This window comes from Oncorhynchus kisutch, unplaced genomic scaffold, assembly GCF_002021735.2.
Source record: "Oncorhynchus kisutch isolate 150728-3 unplaced genomic scaffold, Okis_V2 scaffold3986, whole genome shotgun sequence".
Lineage (NCBI taxonomy): Eukaryota > Metazoa > Chordata > Actinopteri > Salmoniformes > Salmonidae > Oncorhynchus > Oncorhynchus kisutch.
In genome coordinates this window covers 53,810-78,873 of record NW_022265931.1, presented here as the reverse complement: position 1 = coordinate 78,873, position 25,064 = coordinate 53,810, and the positions used below count along the sequence as shown (strand labels likewise).

Sequence of the window (25,064 nt, the reverse complement as noted above, 5' to 3'; positions counted from 1 at the left end):
CGTAATACCCTGTATATAGCCCCCTATTGTATTTACTGATGCTTTTTAATTAATTTTTTTCTTATCTCTTAATATTTTTTTTTGTATTTCCTTAAAACTGTATTGTTGGTTAAGGACTTGTACGTAAGCACTTCACGATAAGGTCAACACCTGTTGTATTCGGTGCATGTAACAAGGGAAATTTGATTTGATTTGACGCATATCCCACGGTCGTTATTGGGGTCAACTTTGTCTCCACTTTTGTGGATTGGTGTGATCAGTCCTTGGTTCCAAATATTGGGGATGATGCCAGAGCTGAGGATGATGTTAAACAGTTTATGTATGGCCAATTGGAATTTGTAGTCTGTGTATTGTATCATTTAATTCAAGATACCATAAACACAACAGGCCTTTTTGGGTTGGAGGGTTTGTATTTTGTCCAAGTGTAGCCTGAAGTCCTTTTTAAATCCTAAATAATAATTTGTTGGGATGCAAATATATTTTGTAATACAGTGTTAGAGAGCGAGTGTGTGACCTTACTTAGTTGTATGTCAGTGCGTGTCTGAGGGGTAGGCTCCGTGTCTTCTGTCAGAGCAGGAGATGTGTTGTTAGAACTAGCAGGTTAGGTTGTTGATGTGATTCTAGTCTGTCAGAACAGGAGATGTGTTGTTAGAACTAGCAGGTTGTTGATGTGATTCTAGTCTGTCAGAACAGGAGATGTGTTGTTAGAACTAGCAGGTTGTTGATGTGATTCTTGTCTGTCAGAGCAGGAGATGTGTTGTTAGAACTAGCAGGATGTTGATGTGATTCTAGTCTGTCAGAGCAGGAGATGTGTTGTTAGAACTAGCAGGTTAGGTTGTTGATGTGATTCTAGTCTGTCAGAGCAGGAGAAGTGTTGTTAGAACTAGCAGGTTGTTGATGTGATTCTAGTCTGTCAGAACAGGAGATGTGTTGTTAGAACTAGCAGGTTGTTGATGTGATTCTTGTCTGTCAGAGCAGGAGATGTGTTGTTAGAACTAGCAGGATGTTGATGTGATTCTAGTCTGTCAGAGCAGGAGATGTGTTGTTAGAACTAGCAGGTTAGGTTGTTGATGTGATTCTAGTCTGTCAGAGCAGGAGAAGTGTTGTTAGAACTAGCAGGTTGTTGATGTGATTCTAGTCTGTCAGAGCAGGAGAAGTGTTGTTAGAACTAGCAGGATGTTGATGTGATTCTAGTTTGACTGATAATGAGAGTGGGCAGGGCTGAGGCTTTTAGGACACACCCACTAGTGTAGAGAGGACGATATGGGCTGGTTGCTGTTCTGCAGTACCTTATTATTTCCTCATCTCTTCTCCTCACATCATCTCATTTCACTCCTCCTCAACAGTGACTCATCCAAGCCAGAAGCAGTAGCCAGCTCAGGTACTCTCAACATTCTCTGATTCTGAGCTTTACTACCAAGACCAAGCTACTACTACTACTATCACTGTGTTACTCTCAACATTCTCTGATTCATGTCCAGGTAATGTGCTACGTTACAGATGGAGCTGCTCTGTTATGTCATGTTAACTTATGTCACTTAAAAGTTCATTTGTGTTATGTTTTGTCATGTTATGCGATGTCATTTTAAAATAAGTTATGTTAAATGCATAATGTACGATTCTAGTTCAATGACTGGAAGTCTACAGGTGCATTAGCAATGCTACCGTACCTGTAGACTTCCAGTCATTGTGCTAATGCTAAATAGCATTTGTTCGTGAAACAACCACTACCTTCCTTCCTAATGCACACACAGACATTAAAATGGTATCCAGGATCCCTTTAACACTATTAAAGGTTAATAAATGTAAAGTTAAGTTATGTAATGTAATATCATTGTTTCCTCTGTAGATCGGTTGGCAGAATGTCTCTGCTGCTTTGTTGTATAGTGATGGCTCTGCACCTCGCAACAGGTGAATATGAAACTTGAAAAACAGACGGTGTGTTTGTGTAAACAGTTCAAATGATTGATAAAAAACACCCTCTGTGTTTCTGTTAAAACACTTTTTTATTTAACCTGAATATAAATAGGCAGGTCTGTAGTTAAGAACAAATTCTTATTCTTTATTTAACTAGGCAGGTCTGTAGTTAAGAACAAATTCTTATTCTTTATTTAACTAGGCAGGTCTGTAGTTAAGAACAAATTCTTATTCTTTATTTAACTAGGCAGGTCTGTAGTTAAGAACAAATTCTTATTCTTTATTTAACTAGGCAGGTCTGTAGTTAAGAACAAATTCTTATTCTTTATTTAACTAGGCAGGTCTGTAGTTAAGAACAAATTCTTATTCTTTATTTAACTAGGCAGGTCTGTAGTTAAGAACAAATTCTTATTCTTTATTTAACTAGGCAGGTCTGTAATTAAGAACAAATTCTTATTCTTTATTTAACTAGGCAGGTCTGTAATTAAGAACAAATTCTTATTCTTTATTTAACTAGGCAGGTCTGTAATTAAGAACAAATTCTTATTCTTTATTTAACTAGGCAGGTCTGTAATTAAGAACAAATTCTTATTCTTTATTTAACTAGGCAGGTCTGTAATTAAGAACAAATTCTTATATAAATTATATAGAAATGTATTATTTGTTTAAACAGGTAACTCTTTATCCACATTGATCATGAATTTCACTCAGCCAATCATCAACCATCTGTGTAAACGCTGTGGTTGTTGAAGCGTGCTGAAAGTCTGTTGTCAACTTGTTTACAGTAAAATAGAATTGTATCTAGTCAAACCCAACTCTAGATGCTATAAAGTATTTGAGGTGCTACTTGATCTAGCTTAGTTTGCACTTTTGGGATTATTCCCTTAATTGCTTCATATGTACCAGGTAAACTAAGTCAAGCACAGCTCTTGAACAGTACATACTGTCAATGTGTGTTGTTGTTCCAGGGCTGGATTCTGCCCCGGGGGTGGTGAACACTACAGAGGAGGAGGTGGAAGGGGTGGACTCCCAGTCACCATGCCCAGCCGGGTGGCATCAGAATGAGCATCGCTGCTTCTCCTTCTACCCCGTCTGGGCCACCTGGGCCACTGCAGAGGTAACGCTTGTAATTGGGAGAGCCTGAGAAACTAAAGGTCAACTTGTTCTGTTGCTGTAGTAGAGTTGGTTAGGCATTGATTTAGGGCAAATCCATGGTAAAAGAATGAAGCTAAAATCAGTTTTTTCACATAAAATTGTATGCTTTAAAATCTAGTTAAATTAAAAACTACTACTACTACTAGTACTACTTCTGTCACCAATACTACCACTTCTACTGCTGTCACTACTACAACTATTACTATTTCACAACCATTGATACTTCAAGACTAGCACACATTTAATTCAGGAAATGTCCATTTCTAGTCTGCATTGATCTTCGCTCCCTGAGGTTCATTGGTGCGGCTGGCTTCAGGGTTGGATGCGCGCTGTCTTAAGAAGCAGTGCGGCTTGGTTGGGTTGTGTTTCAGAGGACGCATGGCTTTCGACCTTCGTCTCTCCCGAGCCCGTACGGGAGTTGTAGCGATGAGACAAGATAGTAATTATTAACAATTGGATACCACGAAATTGGGGGTAAAAAAATTAAAACTAGTACTACTTCTGTCACTAATACTACCACTTCTTCTGCTGTCACTACAACTGCTATTACTATTTCACAACCATTGATATTTCAAGACATTTAATTTAATTCAGGAAATGTCCATTTCTAGCCTGCGTTGATCCGGTAATGCCGGGGCTTTAGCTCAGTGGGCTAACACAGTGTTCTCTGACTGTCTCTCTAGTTGTACTGCTCCCAGCACAGAGGGAACCTGGTGTCGGTTCACAGCCCGGGTCAACAGGTGTTTGTCCAGGATCTGGTCAGGAGACACACAGACCAGCCGGTCTGGATGGGAGGCTACGATGCAGCTCAGGTACACTGGGTCAATAATTCATCAGTCAGTCTGTCAGTCTGTCAACCAGTCTGTCAAATGTCTACAGTTTACAGAGGCAAAAGCTCAACGTACTTTCTGCTTAAAAACAATGAAGTGGTTTCAATCCATCAACCAATGTGTTTCTGTGATAAGGAGGGGATGTGGCTGTGGAGTGACGGCTCAGCTGTTGACAGTTTCTACTGGGAGGAGGATGAGCCCAGTAACTCTGGACAGGGGGAGAACTGTATGGAGCTACACACTGGAGGTACACACACACACACATACACACACACACACACACATACACACACACACACACATACACACACACACACACACACACACACACACACACACACACACATACACACACACACACACACACACACACACACACACACACACACACACACACACACACACACACACTCTCTCTGAGCACATTGAAATAACTGAAGTGAGATTTGTCTTGACAACAGGTGGGCAGGGCTGGAATGACGTGTCCTGTGGAGAGCTGAGGTTCTATGTGTGTTCTATGGAGACAAGGTAGCAGGTCTAACACTGTCTTGTATCTGGACATGTTTTATACAGAGACCATATCAACACTCAATTACATTCATGTATTTCTTATTTCCTTTTCTTTTAGATCTGGTTTAGCATCATTACCAAGTCAGAAGAAATCACACGAGAGAGGTAGGAATGTCTTGGCCCATTGCCTCGGCAAAGTTAATGCTGTTGCAGGTGCAGCTCCTTGTTGAATGGCACTCTGACATTTAGAAGTGAACAGGTGTCATCTTCTAAATGTCAGAGTGCCATTCAACAAGGAGCTGCACCTGTTTGCCCTTTAAAACATGTTGACCGATCTGGAATTGTTTTTAAACTATTAAGCTTTTTGTCCTCCTAGAAAACCTCTTCCTCTTTAACGGGATATCTTCAACATTCTACATCTCCTTTATTTAAATCTCCCATTTTAAATCTGACTTCCAGTCTATTCATTTGGTAACTGCATCAATTAATTTAATGTAGCTAACTTCCTACTGTTGAATTAACTACCATAGAACTAGTTTAATGTAGCTAACTTCCTACTGTTGAATTAACTACCATAGAACTAGTTTAATGTAGCTAACTTCCTACTGTTGAATTAACTACCATAGAACTAGTTTAATGTAGCTAACTTCCTACTGTTGAATTAACTACCATAGAACTAGTTTAATGTAGCTAACTTCCTACTGTTGAATTAACTACCATAGAACTAGTTTAATGTAGCTAACTTCCCACTGGTGAATTAACTACCATAGAACTAGTTTAATGTAGCTAACTTCCTACTGTTGAATTAACTACCATAGAACTAGTTTAATGTAGCTAACTTCCTACTGTTGAATTAACTACCATAGAACTAGTTTAATGTAGCTAACTTCCTACTGTTGAATTAACTACCATAGAACTAGTTTAATGTAGCTAACTTCCCACTGTTGAATTAACTACCATAGAACTAGTTTAATGTAGCAAACTTCCTACTGTTGAATTAACTACCATAGAACTAGTTTAATGTAGCTAACTTCCTACTGTTGAATTAACTACCATAGAACTTTTAGAATGTTCTCATTAAGACTGATTATGCATTATGCTAATTATAACACCTCTAACCCACTTTCTTGTGGTAGCAATTCTACAGGAAGAGAGAGACTGCAGATTATTTCAAACAACAATTTTATAAGATTTGCATAAATGAAGCAATCAACCATCACCAAGAATGGTCCAGAGTTGAAAGATTAACTAACATAGTCAGGTCTCTGCTTTTATAGAAGAATACATCCTTCTTGTATACACGGCAGTCAGCAGACAGAGTGTAAAAGGTCATTAGTCATCTGTGCAGATTTAAGATAGCACGAGGTTGATAGTCCGAGGACTCAACCGTCTAACTGCATTTACAATAACAAAAAAATGAAATAAAATAACATGTTATTGGTCACATACATGTGTTTAACAGATGTTATTGGTCACATACATGTGTTTAACAGATGTTATTGGTCACATACATTGGTTTAACAGATCTTATTGGTCACATACATGTGTTTAACAGATGTTATTGGTCACATACATGTGTTTAACAGATGTTATTGCGGGTGTAGCGAAATGCTTGTGCTTCTAGTTCCGACAGTGCAGTAATATGTAACAGTTATCTACTGCTACTAATATCTATCTACTACTACCCACTGAAGGCTACTATTCTACAACAGTCACTCCCTCTACTAAAACCAACCTACTAAAATGTAACACTAACAAACTTCTAAACTACTTCCACTAGATGCACCATATCATATTTCCTCCCTAAATAATATCCTAAAACTTTTTTTATTCCTTATGAGTGAAAGTGTAGTAGTCTGACTGTAGTTGTTAGTGGTGAAATATGTGACCTAACTGCCCCACACTCCAGGGTCACATGGATAAAATTGAACCTCTCTTAAATGAAAATGGATTTCCCTCCCTTCAGCAACATATATTTTCCCTCAACAGAGGCAAGCTGTTTCACCCCCTGGAGTCGATTGATGCACCGGCCAATCAATTGAAGTTACAAAACAACAAAAATCACGTCAAACACTCTGTTCATCAGCAAGCTGACCAGACTGTTCTAGATAGTAGATAGTAGACTGTTCTAGATAGTAGATAGTAGACTGTTCTAGATAGTAGATAGTAGACTGTTCTACATAGTAGAGAGTAGACTGTTCTAGATAGTAGATAGTAGACTGTTCTAGATAGTGGATAGTAGACTGTTCTAGATAGTAGATAGTAGACTGTTCTAGATAGTAGATAGTAGACTGTTCTAGATAGTGGATAGTAGACTGTTCTAGATAGTAGATAGTAGACTGTTCTAGATAGTAGATAGTAGACTGTTCTAGATAGTGGATAGTAGACTGTTCTAGATAGTAGATAGTAGACTGTTCTAGATAGTGGATAGTAGACTGTTCTAGATAGTAGACTGTTCTAGATAATAGATAGTAGACTGTTCTAGATAGTAGATAGTAGACTGTTCTAGATAGTAGATAGTAGACTGTTCTAGATAGTGGATAGTAGACTGTTCTAGATAGTAGATAGTAGACTGTTCTAGATAGTAGATAGTAGACTGTTCTAGATAGTAGATAGTAGACTGTTCTAGATAGTGGATAGTAGACTGTTCTAGATAGTAGATAGTAGACTGTTCTAGATTGTAGATAGTAGACTGTTCTAGATAGTAGATAGTAGACTGTTCTAGATAGTGGATAGTAGACTGTTCTAGATAGTAGACTGTTCTATATAATAGATAGTAGACTGTTCTAGATAGTAGACTGTTCTAGATAGTAGATAGTAGACTGTTCTAGATAGTAGATAGTAGACTGTTCTAGATAGTAGATAGTAGACTGTTCTAGATAGTAGATAGTAGACTGTTCTAGATAGTAGATAGTAGACTGTTCTAGATAGTAGATAGTAGACTGTTCTAGATAGTAGATAGTAGACTGTTCTAGATAGTAGATAGTAGACTGTTCTAGATAGTAGATAGTAGACTGTTCTAGATAGTAGATAGTAGACTGTTCTAGATAGTGGGAGAGTCTGTTATTTAGAATTCAGGAATACAGGTTACATACATTGCTAATGCAACTAATCCCTCTATGGTTCAATGTGATTTTAGTGTCCTTTTTGGAGGATTTTGAGATAGGATTGATTATAGATTTCTACTATACTGAAGGAATAATACCAATCTCAAAACAAGTCTGCAAAGAGTTCAAATAGTATTTGGAAAAGTTTTTGGGGAAATGATGACATATTTCACAATAATTGATGCAAGAAATAAATGTATTGTTCCGATATCATTACAACATAGGTGTACTGTAATCAAATGAAAGAAACAAGGTTTAGCAGGCACCAGTTAGCATTAAGCCTGTCTGGAGCATCTGACCATAGTTTCTCATCCACATCACAGTAAATGTCCTCATTGTTCATGCACCTGCGGAAAAACCTTTTGGCATGACAAATCCAAGCCTGACATAGTTCTGGATTGATGTCTCATCCATGGCCTGAAGGAGGGCAGTATGCTCAAGGGGACGGCCATCATACATCTTCCACCTCTATTGTAATCATTAAATGTATTTTAATTGCGCTTGTGTATTATAGTGTGCGTGGCTCAGTTAGTATGAGCATGGCACTAGCAACACCAGAGCTGTGGGTTTGATTCCCACTGAGGTCACATACCAACACTTTGGAGAAAAACACCTGCTACACAAATGGCATATATTAGAGTGATAGTAAAATGTATTTTAACAAATGAGAAGAGAATCATATCTAAAGTAAAGAGTGGGTTGCATTGTGAAAAGCATTTACATTTTTATGAACATGTATTGCAATGTGAAACATGTATTTCTAGATGAAACACTGATTAAGTCTGGTGAATAAGTGACTGTATGATTTTGTGTCTTGTAATAGTCAATGAAAAAAATTGCTTAGTTTTGAAACAACTGTCTTTTTGATGAACTGTTTTGAGTTTTGTACTAATCATTGCTAAAAATGTACCACATAGTTGTGAACACTGCCCCTCCCTCCCTCCCTCCCTCCCTCCCTCCCTCCCTCCCTCCCTCCCTCCCTCCCTCCCTCCCTCCCTCCCTCCCTCCCTCCCTCCCTCCCTCCCTCCCTCCCTCCCTCCCTCCCTCCCTCCCTCCCTCCCTCCCCCAGAGCTGGCTGAAGAGGTGAGTATTTATGACGTCCTGTGGGAGACCAGTGAGAGAGTAGCAGATGAGATCCTCGACTCAGCCTTCCTCAGAGGGATGTATTCCAGACGTCTGCCTGCCCACTGCTATGCTGACTTCTGCCACCAGGGGGTGCTGTACCTGGACAGAGTCATCACCATGCTGCGGGTGAAAAGAAAATACATTAAATCAAACCAATACCATAAACATTTTACTTACTATGACTGTGATACGTGGTTGTCGTCCCTAGCTATCTTAAGATAAGTTGCTCTGTATAACAGTGTAAATGTGTGTGTGGGCCAGGTGCTGATCAGAACAGTCCAGGGTCCTCCAGACATCATGATGTTTCTCCAGAGAACACATCAACGCTACCAGGAGTCACTGAAGAAGGCCCAGATCCAAACTCCACCACACCTGGTAGGAAGCTGTTATAACAATCACCCTTAATATACAATTTAAGATAATATATATTAGTATATAATTTAAGAGGATTTATAGCAAGAAAATTCAACTAGAACGTAGTAGGTGATTTATCTATTACAAAAACCTTCCATAAACATTTTCAATTGCATACCTTAAGGGAACATTTTGACATTCGCCATACGGTTAGTGAGAAAGTCCATATTGCAAATGTACGGTCCCTTACTAGACATCCGAAAACGTTTGTAAAAATTGCGGACGGCGTCGGGCCGTGCGGCAGTGCCGGATCTACCGGGAAGTCATCAAACGAACTCTCTCGGACATTCGGTTTCCGTTTTATAAAATAATCAAATTTTGGTCATTTTTCTGCTGTCCCGGTAAATCCCACAAGAGGGCATAAGCAATCATATTTCAAATGTACAAAACATCACGAATCACGACGTGGCCTTATCTCCTAAACTGAAAATATTTCGAAGCCCAAACTTGGTGAGCATAGGTTTGGCATAATGGGCAGTTGGCCCCAAACAAGATGGCATCTAGGCCTCAACGGTTTTTGAGTTAATTCAAAAATTTGAGCCATTTTTCAACGGTTTTTGAGTTATGGCCATTTTTCTGGGATTAAAGGTCCAAAATGAAAATAGAGCAATAACTTTTGCACTTCACGTCAAAGTAAAGGAACCTACGGTGTCAATAAAAAAAGAACTAGACATTTATCTATCGTTGTTTACGAGAAATCGTACAATGTCAAATTGGTGATGTTCAAAAATAGTTTTTTTTTAAACAGTTACAGATCCAGTTGCAGGGTGTTCATACGAATCTTTTTAAAGTGTGCTGCGAGATTTCTGTGATTTTCTGTGATTTTCTGAAATAACACACACTCACTAAACCCTCCGTAAATAACTTAGTTCTTAACGTAAAGACTTAAAACTCAGGATTCTGTAAAGGCATACCCCAATCAGGATATGAGTTTATGTATAGCTTCCTGTGCCAACCGGAAGTGCCATAATTGGTGTCACAGGGGCTGTTTCGAAGGGTTAAAAAAGTCAGATCTTTCCAAAACTTAATGTGTGATTAGGCAACCCCCATGAACTCTAAATCAGTAATTTTTCCCATAAAATTTCAAAGAAAAACTAAATCACACACACACACAGCTTGGCAGGAGGGACCCATTGGGGTGCATAGAGACACACAGTGCCTGCAATAGTTACCTTTGTTCGAGCTAAAAAAGAACCGTCAGACCTAGAGTTCTGAAACTTTAGAAACCTTTTCTAGACCTCAGGTTGATAGTGCGTGGTGAGTTAGGTGGCTCTAGAAGGTTCTCGGACCGAGAAACAGCCTCGTACATTTGCAATGACTTCAATTCATTTTGACCATTATGAAAATGACGACATTTAGAAAATAGGGCAGTTGGTGCATTGAAGACTAGGTGCATTGAAACCGGCTCGGCGCATAGAGATGGCATGGAAAAAAGTGGATTTTCATCACCAATCAGGGTCTTGCTCGGGCACCGAATTACCTATCGAGCCGAAACTCGGGATTTGGGGTCGCCTCACATAGGCCTACACATAATGTCCGAACTGGACCCGCAGCTAGAACGTAACTATGTGTTTTACGTTTTTATTATGTTTTAAACTGAAGGCGCTGTGAATTATGGGCCTGCTCTGAAATATGTGATAGTTGGCTTCTAAATTAGTTGTAAAAAGTGGGTTTGGTGTCAATTGGTATCAGTTTGGTGTCAGAATGACATCTAATTGACTGATGAACACTGACTTGCTAGTTGACTTTTGTACATTTGCAATATGTTTAAACGGAGAGGGACCATCACCAAAATGGCATTCTGAAATCAACACTAAAAATGGCATCACCATAGTCTCCAGACTGTGCCAAGTTCAACGAGACGCCCTGCTTGACTGTAGCTCGCTCTGAGTGCAGCGATCTTGAAAAAGAGAAGGCCCAAAATGAAGCCTGGCCCTAAATGTCATTTGCTTTTGGGTGACAGTGAGAGAACCGTTAGGATGAGAAGCACAATTCGACCTCAGGTACGTTCCTGAGGTCCTCCCGATCCGTGCAAGCCTAACCTTGACCGTGTGGCATTAACCCTTAACAGTAAAACAGGGTTTTTTGTTCTCACAGATTACAACGACTTCTCTCCCCATAGGAATACATTGCCTGCACCCCTAAATTCAACCTGAATCCTATGTGGGTTATGAATGCCGTATGAACCTGTCTTCGATGACAGTCCATCAGGCCACTATGAGGTCTACGTGTGTTGATTCTAAGCTTCCTGGACCAACCGGAAGTGGTTAAATTCACCCTAAAAGTGTTTTGAAACACATAACCTGTCATTATGAAAATCACTGCATTCAACCCTGTGTAGATCAGTCAATTCTTAACTTAAAGACTTAAAATTTAGGATTCTGTAAGAGGCTACCTCAATCAAGACATGTGTTTACTTATAGCTTCCTGTGCCAACCGGAAGTGCCTTTAATTGGGTCACACTGTCTGTTTTGAAGGGTTAAAAAAGTCACATCTCTCCAAAACTTCATATGTGTTACTAGGTAACCCTCCTGAACTGTAAATCAGTCATTTCTCCCAACAGATGTCAAAGAAAAGCTCTCACACACACACACAGCAAGGATGGAGTGAAAAAGTGCGGTGTTTAAAGACACAGAGAGCAGGCAATGGCATTACCATAATCTCTAGGCCGTGCCGAGTTCAACGAGATATCCCGCTTGACCGTAGCTCGCTCGGTCTGAGCGCAGCGACCATGAGAAAAGTAGGCCCAAAATGAAGCCTGCCCCTCAACGTCATTTGCTTTTGGGTGACAGTGAGAGAACCGTTAGGGTGAGAAGCACAATTCGACCTTAGGTACGTTCCTGAGGTACTCCCGATCCGTGCAAGCCTAACCTTGACCGTGTGGCATTAACCCTTAACAGTTCAAAGAAGGTGTTTACATCAAACAGTTAGCATTGACTTCTCTCCCCATAGGAATACATTGCCTGCACCCCTAAATTCAACCTGAAGCCAATATGGGTTATGAATGCCGTATGAACCTGTCTTCGGTAACAGTCCATCAGGCCACTATGAGGTCTACCTGTGTGGATTCTAAGCTTCCTGGCCCAACCGGAAGTGGTTAAAATCACCCTAAAAGTGTATATCCATACCCTGCCTGCAGTTTGATAGAAATAGTGCATTCAACCCTGTGTAAATCAGTCAGTTCTTAACGTAAAGACCTAAAACTCAGGATTCTGTAAAAGCATACCCCAATGAGGATATGTGTTGACTTATAGCTTCCTGTGCCAAACGGAAGTGCCATAATTGGTGTCTCAGGGGCTGTTTCGAAGGGTTAAAAAAGTCAGATCTTTCCAAAACTTCATATGTGTGATTAGGCAACCCCACTGAACTGTAAATCAGTCAAAGAAAAACGAAATCACACACACAGCTTGGAAGGATGGACACATTGGGGTGCGTAGAGAAATACACTGCCTGCATTAGTTAACCTTGTTGGAACCTTTAAAGAACCGTCAGACCTAGAGTTCCGAAACATTAGAAACCTGTTCTAGACCTCAGGTCGATAGTGCGTGGTGAGTTACGTGGCTCTAGAAGGTTCTCGGACCGAGAAACAGAGCCTCGTACATTTGCAATAACTTCAATTCATTTCTGCATCATGAAAATGACGACATTTAGAAATGTCCCAGAGTCGCAAGACTAGGTGCATTGCGACCGCCTCTGCCCATATAGACGGACCCCAACGTTTCTGTCCGATTGCTCATTCAAGGACCCCGTAGCAAGGCATGGAAAAAGAGTCTTGCAAGGGCACCAAATGACTTATTGAGCCGAAAGTTGGGATTCGGGGTCGCCTCAGCTAGGCCTATACATGACATCTGAACTGGACCCACAGCTAGAACGTTACTACGTTTTTTACGTTTTTATTATGGTTAGAACAGAAGGCGTTGTGAATTTTGGGCCAGCTCTGAAGTATGTGATAGTTGGCTACTAAGCGAGTTGGAAAAAGTGGGTTTGGTGTCAGTTTGTATCAGTTTGGTGTCAGAATGATATCTAATTGACTGATGGACAGTGACTTGCTGGTGACTATTGTCCATTTGCAATATGTTTAAACAGTGAGGTACCATCGCCAAAGTGACATTCTGAAATCAACCCCAACGAGTGATGGAGAGGAACCAGAATCACTGCCCGGCCATCCCGAGTTCATCGGGCCAGTCAATTTCGCATTCCTCCAGGATTTTTATAGCATGACAAATTTGTGATGCTAAATGCCCATTGAACCATATTGCAAATGCACAGTGAATTTGCAAAAGTGAGAAAACATAAACAAATGGACATAATGAAATCAACACAATGAGCGATGGAGAAGAACCACTATCAATGCCCGGCCATTCACTTTTTAAGGGTGTGTGAAGTTTTTTCAAAATTTTTGCTATTTTTGACTTTTGACTTCCTATGAAATCATATTGCAAATGGACAAAACATATGCCTTATGCACAAGTTTAAAAAATATATATATATTTTAAATATGGCTAAAGTATGTTGATACAGTTCTTATACATGTGTAATTGACAAAAAAACGAAAGAATTTTGAAAAATGGTCCAGAAAGCACTTTTTTAAGGGTGTGTGATGTTTTTTCAAAATTGTAGCTATTTTTGACTTTTGACTTCCTATGAAATCATATTGCAAATGGACAAAACATATGCCTTATGCACAAGTAATTTTTTTAAAAAAATAAACAAATATGGCTAAAGTATGTTGATACAGTTCTTATACATGTGTAATTGACACAAAATTCTAAAGAATTTCGAAAAATGGTCCAGAAAGCACTTTTTTAAGGGTGTGTGAAGTTTTTCCAAATTTTTGCTATTTTTGCCTCATGCACAAGTAAAAAAAAAATGATGATGATGATAAAATATGACTAAAGTATGTTAATACAGTTCTTATACATGTGTAATTGACACAAAAATCGAAAGAATTTCGAAAAACTGTCCAGAAAGCACTTTTTTAATTAAGGGGGTGATAAGTTTTTGATTTCTTTTCTCACTTTTTCAAAATTTTACTTTTGGATGTTGACTTGTATTACATTTCCAATATGAAAAACCACGGTGGAGCGCGCTCGCCGCCTGTTGGATTTTTAAAGTGTTACACCTGGCATTTGCCATATGGCATTTGCAATCAACTTTGAATGAAACAACGCCAAATTGAGTGGTATTGGACACCGTGTATATGGTTTGTCCAGTGCCAATGACACTGTGTTTAAGTGACACTGTGTCCAGTCCCCATGGACACTGTGTTTAAGGTTTGTCCAGGGCCATTCATTTTTGTCCATTTCAGGTGGGTGTTCCCTTTTTTGTTTTGGTTAATTTCAAGTTCAATTTGCGGCTACCCAAGTTTTGGTGTCTTTAGACACACCCCAAAATGTAAACCAATCATATCTTCTATCTTTTCCCTTTTTGACTCCCTTTACTTCATTCAGTTCAAGGTCTTTTAACATGACCGTTTATAGCTGGTTTCCAGTCATTTGGGAATATTACAACATCTTCATATAATCAATAAGCCACTTCAGAGTTTCCTTTAAGAACATTTGGTGCCTGACAACATGACAGGGAAGGTTTTAATTTACAGGATATTTGAGAAACCCATATACATTCAGATCCAACCTGGTTCCTGACAACATGACAGGGAAGGTTTTAATTTACAGGATATTTGAGAAACCCATATACATTCAGATCCAACCTGGTTCCTGACAACATGACAGGGAAGGTTTTAATTTACAGGATATTTGAGAAACCCATATACATTCAGATCCAACCTGGTGCCTGACAACATGACAGGGAAGGTTTTAATTTACAGGATATTTGAGAAACCCATATACATTCAGATCCAACCTGGTGCCTGACAACATGACAGGGAAGATTTAATTTACAGGATATTTGAGAAACCCATATACATTCAGATCCAACCTGGTGCCTGACAACATGACAGGGAAGATTTAATTTACAGGATATTTGAGAAACCCATATACATTCAGATCCAACCTGGTGCCTGACAACATGACAGGGAAGATTTAATTTACAGGATATTTGAGAAACCCATATACATTCAGATCCAACCTGGTGCCTGACAACATGACAGGGAAGATTTAATTTACAGGATATTTGAGAAACCCATATACATTCAGATCCAACCTGGTGCCTGACAACATGACAGGGAAGATTTAATTTACAGGATATTTGAGAAACCCATATGCATTCAGATCCAACCTGGTGCAGGACAACATGACAGGGAAGATTTAATTTACAGGATATTTGAGAAACCCGAAAATAGAACTGTTTGGTCATAATGACCATCGTTATGTTTGGAGGAAAAAGGGGGAGGCTTGCAAGCCAAAGAACACCATCCCAACCTTGAAGCACGGGGGTGGCAGCATCATGTTGTGGGGGTGCTTTGCACCAACCTAACCTCTGGTCTGTGGAGTCTGGACCTGATGTTAGCTTGAGTGACGTATTTATTTATGACATGCAGGAGGGACTGGTGCACTTCACAAAATAAATGCCATCATGAGGAAGGACAATTATGTGGATATATTGAAGCAATATCTCAAGACATCAGTCAGAAAGTTGAACTTTGGTTGCAAATGGGTCTTCCAAATGGACAATGACCCCAAGAATACTTCCAAAGTTGTGGCAAAATGGCTAAAGGACAACAAAGTCAAGGTATTGGAGTGGCCATCACAAAGCGCTGACCTCAATCCCATAGAAGATTTGTGGGCAGAACTGAAAAAGCATGTGCGAGCAATGAGGCCTACAAACCTGACTCAGTAACACCAGCTCTGTCAGGAGGACTGGACCAACATTTACCCATCTACTTGTGGGAAGCTTGTGAAAGGCTAACCGAAATGTTTGACCCAAGTTAAACAATTTATAGGCAATGCTACCAAATACTAATTGACTCACTGGGATGAAATATATAAAAGCTGAAATAAATAATTCTCTCTACTATTATGCTGACATTTCACATTCTTAAAATAAAGTGGTGATCCTAAGACATGGAATTTGAACTTTTATTAAATGTCAGGAACTGTGAAACTGAGTTGAAATGTATTCAGCTAAGCTTAGCCATAACCACATAGTAAACTCTTTGTCTCACTTCCTCCATCTCTTTCTCTTCCTCTTCCTCTTCCTGCCTACAGAACCTGTCCTCCATCCAGCCCTCTGCAGCTGTGCGTCAGTACCTCCAGAGCTTCCATGACATTGTAAATGAGGAGCCCATTTACTGGCTGGTGTCTCTGCTGCCCAGAGCCCTGCTCAGACCTTACCTGGCACAGAACCTGCCCCTGGGAGAGAGGACCAGACCAGACCCCAGCCCCTGCCTCTACCCCTGGCTAAATCTCTTCCCCTGCCCCTGCTACCAGTGGGGGGGAGAGGACATGAACACAGACCAGAGGAACCAGAAGGATGAGTCTGGGACATATTACAGGTATATTGAGGAGATATTAATGCAATACAACTGATACAATATAATATATGCTGATTGATATTGATGATATGAGGTATGCTAATTGATATTGATGACATTGATTGCCTATGGAAGGTTATAGTGTCTGAACTCCACATTGTTGTGTTTAATCTTGTCAAGTGTGGTGATATTGTGGAGTGAATCTATTCCATCATGTCTCTCTCTCCAGGCATCTACTGGAGAAGTACCAGGATGTGATAGACGTCTATAAGGCTGTCAACATCTTCAGAGTCCAGATGATCAACGAGAAGTCTCTCTTCACCTCCAGGTGCGGTTAGCCTGACTTAGGTCTACAGTTAACCTAACTTACGAATGCTGTTAGCCTGGTCCTGCTATCTAAGTCTACAGTTAGCCTGGTCCTGCTAATCAAGTTTACAGTTAGCCTGGTCCTGCTAATCAAGTTTACAGTTAGCCTTGTCCTGCTATCTAATTCTACAGTTAGCCTGGTCCTGCTAAACAAGTCTTGCCAGGTCTCCCTCTCAAAACAGGCTCTGAACCCTACGGGATCTTCTTAGCCTAGGCACCAGTCTATTTTGTGATAACATTCTACTCCTTGTCAACATAATTTGGCATATGACATGGAGTACAAGAAGTGTAATCCCAACTAGCGCATATGGTTTATTGAAAGTTGTGGGAACATACATTTTTGGTTTACCATTGGTTCTTGGGAGGAAACCATAACTTTACTGCCTGGTAAAACGGAGCATTTTTTAAACGTTCTGAAAACGGAAGTGGAAAGTTAGCCTGTTCTGGGAACGTTAAGTTTTAGGTTGCAGGGAGGTTCTGAGAACGTTTTACTATGGTTCCGGGGAGGTTCTGAGAACGTCTAACTATGGTTCCAAGGAGGTTCTGAGAACGTCTAACTATGGTTCCAGGGAGGTTCTGAGAACGTCTAACTATGGTTCCAGGGAGGTTCTGAGAACGTCTTACTATGGTTCCAGGGAGGTTCTGAGAACGTCTAACTATGGTTCCAGGGAGGTTCTGAGAACGTCTAACTATGGTTCCAGGTAGGTTCTGAGAACATCTAACTATGGTTCCAGGGAGGTTCTGAGAACGTCTAACTATGGTTCCAGGGAGGTTCTGAGAACATCTAACTATGGTTCCAGGGAGGTTCTGAGAACGTCTAACTATGGTTCCAGGGAGGTTCTGAGAACGTTTTACTATGGATCCAGGGAGGTTCTGAGAACGTCTTACTATGGTTCCAGGGAGGTTCTGAGAACGTCTTACTATGGTTCCAGGGAGGTACTGAGAACGTCTAACTATGGTTCCAGGGAGGTTCTGAGAACGTCTAACTATGGTTCCAGGGAGGTTCTGAGAACGTCTAACTATGGTTCCAGAGAGATTCTGAGAACATCTAACTATGGTTCCAGGGAGGTTCTGAGAACGTCTAAGTATGGTTCCAGGGAGGTTCTGAGAACGTCTAACTATGGTTCCAGGGAGGTTCTGAGAACATCTAACTATGGTACCAGGGAGGTTCTAAGAACGTCTAACTATGGTTCCAGGGAGGTTCTGAGAAGTTCTGAGAACATCTAACTATGGTTCCAGGGAGGTTCTGAGAACGTCTAACTATGGTTCCAGGGAGGTTCTGAGAACGTCTAACTATGGTTCCAGGGAGGTTCTGAGAACGTCTAACTATGGTTCCAGGGAGGTTCTGAGAACGTCTAACTGTGGTTCCAGGGAGATTCTGAGAACATCTTACTATGGTTTCAGGGAGGTTCTGAGGTTCTGAGAACGTCTAGCTATGGTTCCAGGGAGGTTCTGAGAACATCTAACTATGGTTCCAGGGAAGTTCTGAGAACGTCTTACTATGGTTCCATGAACATTTTCCTGGGAGGTTTTATTAACACTCAGAGAAACAGAATTATTGGTTATTTGGAGTTTAAAAAAAAAACTTCCTTCAACGTTCACTGAATGTTTCAATAATACTTTTAAGAAAAGCACAAATAGAACGAGGGGCGCAACTTTATGCACTAGCTGGGGTGTTCGCACAAAACAGCTCTCAGTGAAACACTACAGTAGAACACATGTATCACATTAACCAGGTGATGTCTGTATTAATGTTTAATGTCTCTGTGATGTTCATCTCTGTATTAATGTCTCTGTGATGTTCATCTCTGTGTTAATGTTTAATGTCTCTGTGATGTTCATCTCTGTATTAATGTCTCTGTGATGTTCATCTCTGTATTAATGTCTCTGTGATGTTCATCTCTGTATTAATGTTTAATGTCTCTGTGATGTTCATCTCTGTGTTAATGTTTAATGTCTCTGTGATGTTCATCTCTGTATTAATGTCTCTGTGATGTTCATCTCTCTATTAGTAGTTGACAGAGTAATATAACTGAGGTCATATATAATGTTGTCTCTGTGATGTTCATCTCTGTATTACTAGTTGACAGAGTAATATAACTGAGGTCATATATAATGTTGTCTCTGTGATGTTCATCTCTGTGTTACTAGTTGATAGAGTAATATAACTGAGGTCATATATAATGTTGTCTCTGTGATGTTCATCTCTGTGTTACTAGTTGACAGAGTAATATAACTGAGGTCATATATAATGTTGTCTCTGTGATGTTCATCTCTGTATTACTAGTTGACAGAGTAATATAACTGAGGTCATATATAATGTTGTCTCTGTGATGTTCATCTCTGTGTTACTAGTTGACAGAGTAATATAACTGAGGTCATATATAATGTTGTCTCTGTGATGTTCATCTCTGTATTAGTAGTTGACAGAGTAATATAACTGAGGTCATATATAATGTTGTCTCTGTGATGTTCATCTATGTATTACTAGTTGACAGAGTAATATAACTGAGGTCATATATAATGTTGTCTCTGTGATGTTCATCTATGTATTACTAGTTGATAGAGTAATATAACTGAGGTCATATATAATGTTGTCTCTGTGATGTTCATCTATGTATTACTAGTTGACAGAGTAATATAACTGAGGTCATATATAATGTTGTCTCTGTGATGTTCATCTATGTATTACTAGTTGATAGAGTAATATAACTGAGGTCATATATAATGTTGTCTCTGTGATGTTCATCTATGTATTACTAGTTGATAGAGTAATATAACTGAGGTCATATATAATGTTGTCTCTGTGATGTTCATCTCTGTATTACTAGTTGACAGAGTAATATAACTGAGGTCATATATAATGTTGTCTCTGTGATGTTCATCTATGTATTACTAGTTGATAGAGTAATATAACTGAGGTCATATATAATGTTGTCTCTGTGATGTTCATCTATGTATTACTAGTTGATAGAGTAATATAACTGAGGTCATATATAATGTTGTCTCTGTGATGTTCATCTATGTATTACTAGTTGATAGAGTAATATAACTGAGGTCATATATAATGTTGTCTCTGTGATGTTCATCTCTGTATTAGTAGTTGACAGAGTAATATAACTGAGGTCATATATAATGTTGTCTCTGTGATGTTCATCTATGTATTACTAGTTGATAGAGTAATATAACTGAGGTCATATATAATGTTGTCTCTGTGATGTTCATCTATGTATTACTAGTTGATAGAGTAATATAACTGAGGTCATATATAATGTTGTCTCCGGCTGGAGAGTCCTAATACTTTAAATATCAAATCAATAAATGAGTGAATATCTGATGTAATCTAATCCGTCTGTGTTATATTATCCTAGCTGCTTTCCCACTGGTGACGAGGAGGAAGAGGAGGACCAACCCAACCTGTGGTCTGTGGAGTCTGGTCCTGACGTTAGGGTGAGTGACGTATTTATTTATGACATGTTCATCTTGTCTTGAAATCAGTCGAGGATTGTGAACATTCATATATTCATATATTATTTCACCTTTATTTAACCAGGTAGGCTAGTTGAGAACACCTTTATTTAACCAGGTAGGCTAGTTGAGAACACCTTTATTTAACCAGGTAGGCTAGTTGAGAACACCTTTATTTAACCAGGTAGGCTATTTGAGAACACCTTTATTTAACCAGGTAGGCTAGTTGAGAACACGTTCTCATTTACAAATGTGACCTGGCCAAGATAAAGCAAAGCAGTTCGACACATACAACAACACAGAGTTACACATGGAATAAACAAACATACAGTCAATAATTCAGTACAAAAAGTCTATATACAGTGTGTGCAAATGAGGTAAGATAAGGGAGGTAAGGCAATAAATAGGCCATGGTGACGACGTCATTACAATATAGCAATTAATCACTGGAATGGTAGATGTGCAGAAGATGAATGTGGAAGTAGAGATACTGGGGTGCAAAGGATCAAGATAAATAACTTAATACAGTATGGGGATGAGGTAGTTGGATTGGCTATTTACAGATGGGCTATGTACAGGTGCAGTGATCTGTGATGATTGATAATGTGACTGTTTTTCTTTTCAACATTTACATGTATTTATTTTCTAACACAACCTAAACTAACCCCCCCCCCCCCTTCCCAAAACAGTTGTTCTTTGCAAACACCCAATTTAGGCCAGCCCACTGTGCTTAAAGACGAACTGGCCCATCTGGCCCCAAAATGTCCCATGGCCAGTCAGTTTCTGGTTCATAGTGACTCTATTGGGACAGCTATGTCAAGAGAGTCTTTCAGATAAGATGTGTTGTCTGTCATTGGTCTTTTTGTCCTGTCCCTTAAATCTGGTTGTTTCTGTCGCCCCCTCCAGGTGAAGCTGTAGCAGTGCAGCTGTAGAATACAGGGAGCTGAGTGTGTACGGCTGTGTGTGTTGGCTTTCACACTGGGCAGGACTGTTCCTCTTGTCAGACATATTCCAATATTCCACTTCTATGTTAGTAACTTCCCCCAAATATCTACTGTTTAAACTGTATTAATGCAATAACACAATGAATGTACACATCTAATAACACATTTAATTATTGTCAACAAAGGAGCTACAATAAAATACAAAATATTTAGGTAATGAAATCAAAGAATGAAACTGTGTGAACTGTTCAACTGTATTTTCTTATGGGTATTGGAATATGAATGATACACAACCAATCACATTGCTGTGCTCGATCTCAATCAGAAGAATTGCTCTGGCTAGCCAATAAACAGATGGTATTGCTTCCAAGAATTGACCAATCAGAAAAAGCTTAGTTTGCCCCACTAGCAGTGGGTAAATATTTGAATGCTCCATTGTATAAACTAATGTATTTATCCTGTGTGCATATTTTACATTCATGTTGGATCCACTGATTTCAAACAATTAGAGAATAGTTGTCTTTAATTCTGTCTTTAATTATTTCCTGGATTTCCAATCAAAACAACTTGGATAACATTATGGTTGAGATGTAAACCTGTTCTTAAATGAATAGATGAAAGCCTTTCTCTTTGGGACGTACCAAACATAACTCCTGTTACTTTAACACTTTCACCTTTCTGGGTGTAACGTTGTGAAGTTTCCATCCTGACGAGTGGATTGACAAAAATACAGGGTTTTATATCAGAATTTAGGGTCTGGATGACGATGACAGATTTACATGTTGAGGATAGTTAGAAACCAGATGTTTTCTCCTGTCAGATTTACATGTTGAGGATAGTTAGAAACCAGATGTTTTCTCCTGTCAGATTTACATGTTGAGGAGCGAGGATAGTTAGAAACCAGATGTTTTCTCCTGTCAGATTTACATGTTGAGGATAGTTAGAAACCAGATGTTGTCTCCTGTCAGATTTACATGATGAGGATAGTTAGAAACCAGATGTTTTCTCCTGTCAGATTTACATGTTGAGGATAGTTAGAAACCAGATGTTAACTCCTGTCAGATTTACATGTTGAGGATAGTTAGAAACCTGATGTTTTCTCCTGTCAGATTTACATGTTGAGGAGCGAGGATAGTTAGAAACCAGATGTTTTCTCCTGTCAGATTTACATGTTGAGGATAGTTAGAAACCAGATGTTGTCTCCTGTCAGATTTACATGATGAGGATAGTTAGAAACCAGATGTTTTCTCCTGTCAGATTTACATGTTGAGGATAGTTAGAAACCAGATGTTAACTCCTGTCAGATTTACATGTTGAGGATAGTTAGAAACCAGATGTTTTCTCCTGTCAGATTTACATGTTGAGGATAGTTAGAAGCCCAATGTTTTCTCCTGTCAGATTTACATGTTGAGGATAGTTAGAAACCAGATGTTTTCTCTTGTCAGATTTACATGTTGAGGATAGTTAGAAGCCCAATGTTTTCTCCTGTCAGATTTACATGGCGAGGAGCGAGGATAGTTAGAAGCCTTCCACAAGCTTCCCACAATAAGTTGGGTTAATTTTGGTCCCCTGGAACAGAGGTAAACGAGCCTGGAAGAGGACGGAAGGTTTGCTGTATCGTGGCGTCATCAAGTCTACAAATCTCCAATTAGACGCCACCTCCGTGTCAATAGGTTATTTGGAAGGGTTGCCAGGTGGGGAAAAGCCTTTATTGAGATCAACCAACACATGTAAAGGCCAGGAGTTTGATAAACATCATTGGATTGGAACCAGGTTCTATGGACAGATGAGAGGAAAATAGATCTCTTTGGCAACACACACCAGTGGTTTGGCCTCAAAAGACGGATTCATACTCAGCAAATAGACCTGTAACGACTGTAAAATATGATGGTGGATCTTTGATGTAATGGGCCTGTTTTGCCTCCACTGGTCCTGGTGTCCGTGTAAAGTAAAGGTCAGCGGCGTCATGATCTTTACCAAAGTACCAAGACGTTTTACACCAAAAACCTGGTTGCCTCTGAAAGGAGGCTGAAACTTGGCCGCAAGTGACTATTCAAGCAACACAATAACACGGGAGGGTGCTAGACTATTGAAAACAATCGGTAACAATCATTTTAGTAAAAGGCTCAGTGGGGTTATCCTCACAAGGGGAGGGTGCTAAACTATTGAAAACAAGGGGTAACAATAATTTTAGTAAACGGCTCAGTGGGGTTTTCCTCACAAGGGGAGGGTGCTAGACTATTGAAAACAAGGGGTAACAATAATTTTAGTAAAAGGCTCAGTGGGGTTTTCCTCACAAGGGGAGGGTGCTAAACTATTGAAAACAAGGGGTAACAATAATTTTAGTAAAAGGTTCAGTGGGGTTTTCCTCACAAGGGGAGGGTGCTAGACTATTGAAAACAAGGGGTAACAATAATTTTAGTAAAAGGCTCAGTGGGGTTTTCCTCACAAGGGGAGGGTGCTAAACTATTGAAAACAAGGGGTAACAATAATTTTAGTAAAAGGCTCAGTGGGGTTTTCCTCACAAGGGGAGGGTGCTAGACTATTGAAAACAAGGGGTAACAATAATTTTAGTAAAAGGCTCAGTGGGGTTTTCCTCACAAGGGGAGGGTGCTAGACTATTGAAAACAAGGGGGAACAATCATCATGACCTTTATTCGATGGGACTTTATTTCTTGTTGAACAAAATATATTTCTCAAAGCAAATGTATAAAAAATAATAGAATAATAGAGAATATAGAGAACATAGAGAACATAGAGAACATAGAGAACATAGAGAATATAGAGAACATAGAGAACATAGAGAATATAGAGAACATAGAGAACATAGAGAATATAGAGAACATAGAGAACATAGAGAACATAGAGAATATAGAGAACATAGAGAACATAGAGAACATAGAGAACATAGAGAACATAGAGAACATAGAGAATATAGAGAACATAGAGAACATAGAGAACATAGAGAACATAGAGAACATAGAGATTACAGAGAATATAGAGAACATAGAGAACATAGAGAACATAGAGAACATAGAGAATATAGAGAACATAGAGAACATAGAGAATATAGAGAACATAGAGAACATAGAGAATATAGAGAACATAGAGAACATAGAGAACATAGAGAACATAGAGAATAGAGAACATAGAGAATATAGAGAACATAGAGAACATAGAGAACATAGAGAATATAGAGAACATAGAGAATATAGAGAACATAGAGAACATAGAGAACATAGAGAATATAGAGAACATAGAGAATATAGAGAACATAGAGAACATAGAGAACATAGAGAACATAGAGAATATAGAGAATATAGAGAACATAGAGAATATAGAGAATATAGAGAACATAGAGAACATAGAGAATATAGAGAACATAGAGAATATAGAGAACATAGAGAACATAGAGAACATAGAGAACATAGAGAATATAGAGAATATAGAGAACATAGAGAACATAGAGAACATAGAGAATATAGAGAACATAGAGAATATAGAGAACATAGAGAACATAGAGAACATAGAGAATATAGAGAACATAGAGAACATAGAGAACATAGAGAATATAGAGAATATAGAGAATATAGAGAACATAGAGAATATAGAGAATATAGAGAATATAGAGAATATAGAGAACATAGAGAACATAGAGAACATAGAGAATATAGAGAATATAGAGAACATAGAGAACATAGAGAATATAGAGAACATAGAGAACATAGAGAACATAGAGAATATAGAGAACATGGAGAACATAGAGAACATAGAGAATATAGAGAACATAGAAAAT

At 39.1% G+C, this 25,064-nt stretch overlaps 1 protein-coding gene across 2 annotated transcripts; it reads left to right on the top strand.

Moving 5' to 3' along the window:
- The first annotated feature begins 1,250 nt into the window (after positions 1 to 1,250).
- Positions 1,251 to 21,794, top strand: LOC109888049 (uncharacterized). 2 transcript variants are annotated; one of them, XM_031821522.1, is made up of 13 exons: positions 1,251 to 1,381; positions 1,850 to 1,911; positions 2,886 to 3,034; positions 3,756 to 3,884; positions 4,038 to 4,149; positions 4,364 to 4,430; positions 4,531 to 4,577; positions 8,589 to 8,770; positions 8,906 to 9,019; positions 16,225 to 16,511; positions 16,720 to 16,818; positions 20,228 to 20,306; positions 21,231 to 21,794. In XM_031821522.1, exons 2-13 carry the CDS (start codon positions 1,863 to 1,865, stop codon positions 21,240 to 21,242), a joined length of 1,326 nt encoding a protein of 441 aa, XP_031677382.1. In that variant the 5' UTR covers positions 1,251 to 1,381; positions 1,850 to 1,862; the 3' UTR covers positions 21,243 to 21,794. The 2 variants fall into 2 exon arrangements, with proteins under 2 accessions (XP_031677382.1, XP_031677381.1); XM_031821521.1 differs by having other exon boundaries at positions 1,288 to 1,481.
- Positions 21,795 to 25,064: the final 3,270 nt, after the last annotated feature.

Coding starts and splice junctions, on each gene's coding strand:
- LOC109888049 (XM_031821521.1), top strand. Junction 4,431..4,530: donor GTGTGTTCTATGGAGACAAG/GTAGCAGGTCTA, acceptor CTTTTCTTTTAG/ATCTGGTTTAGCATCATTAC. Junction 16,819..20,227: donor AAGTCTCTCTTCACCTCCAG/GTGCGGTTAGCC, acceptor ATATTATCCTAG/CTGCTTTCCCACTGGTGACG.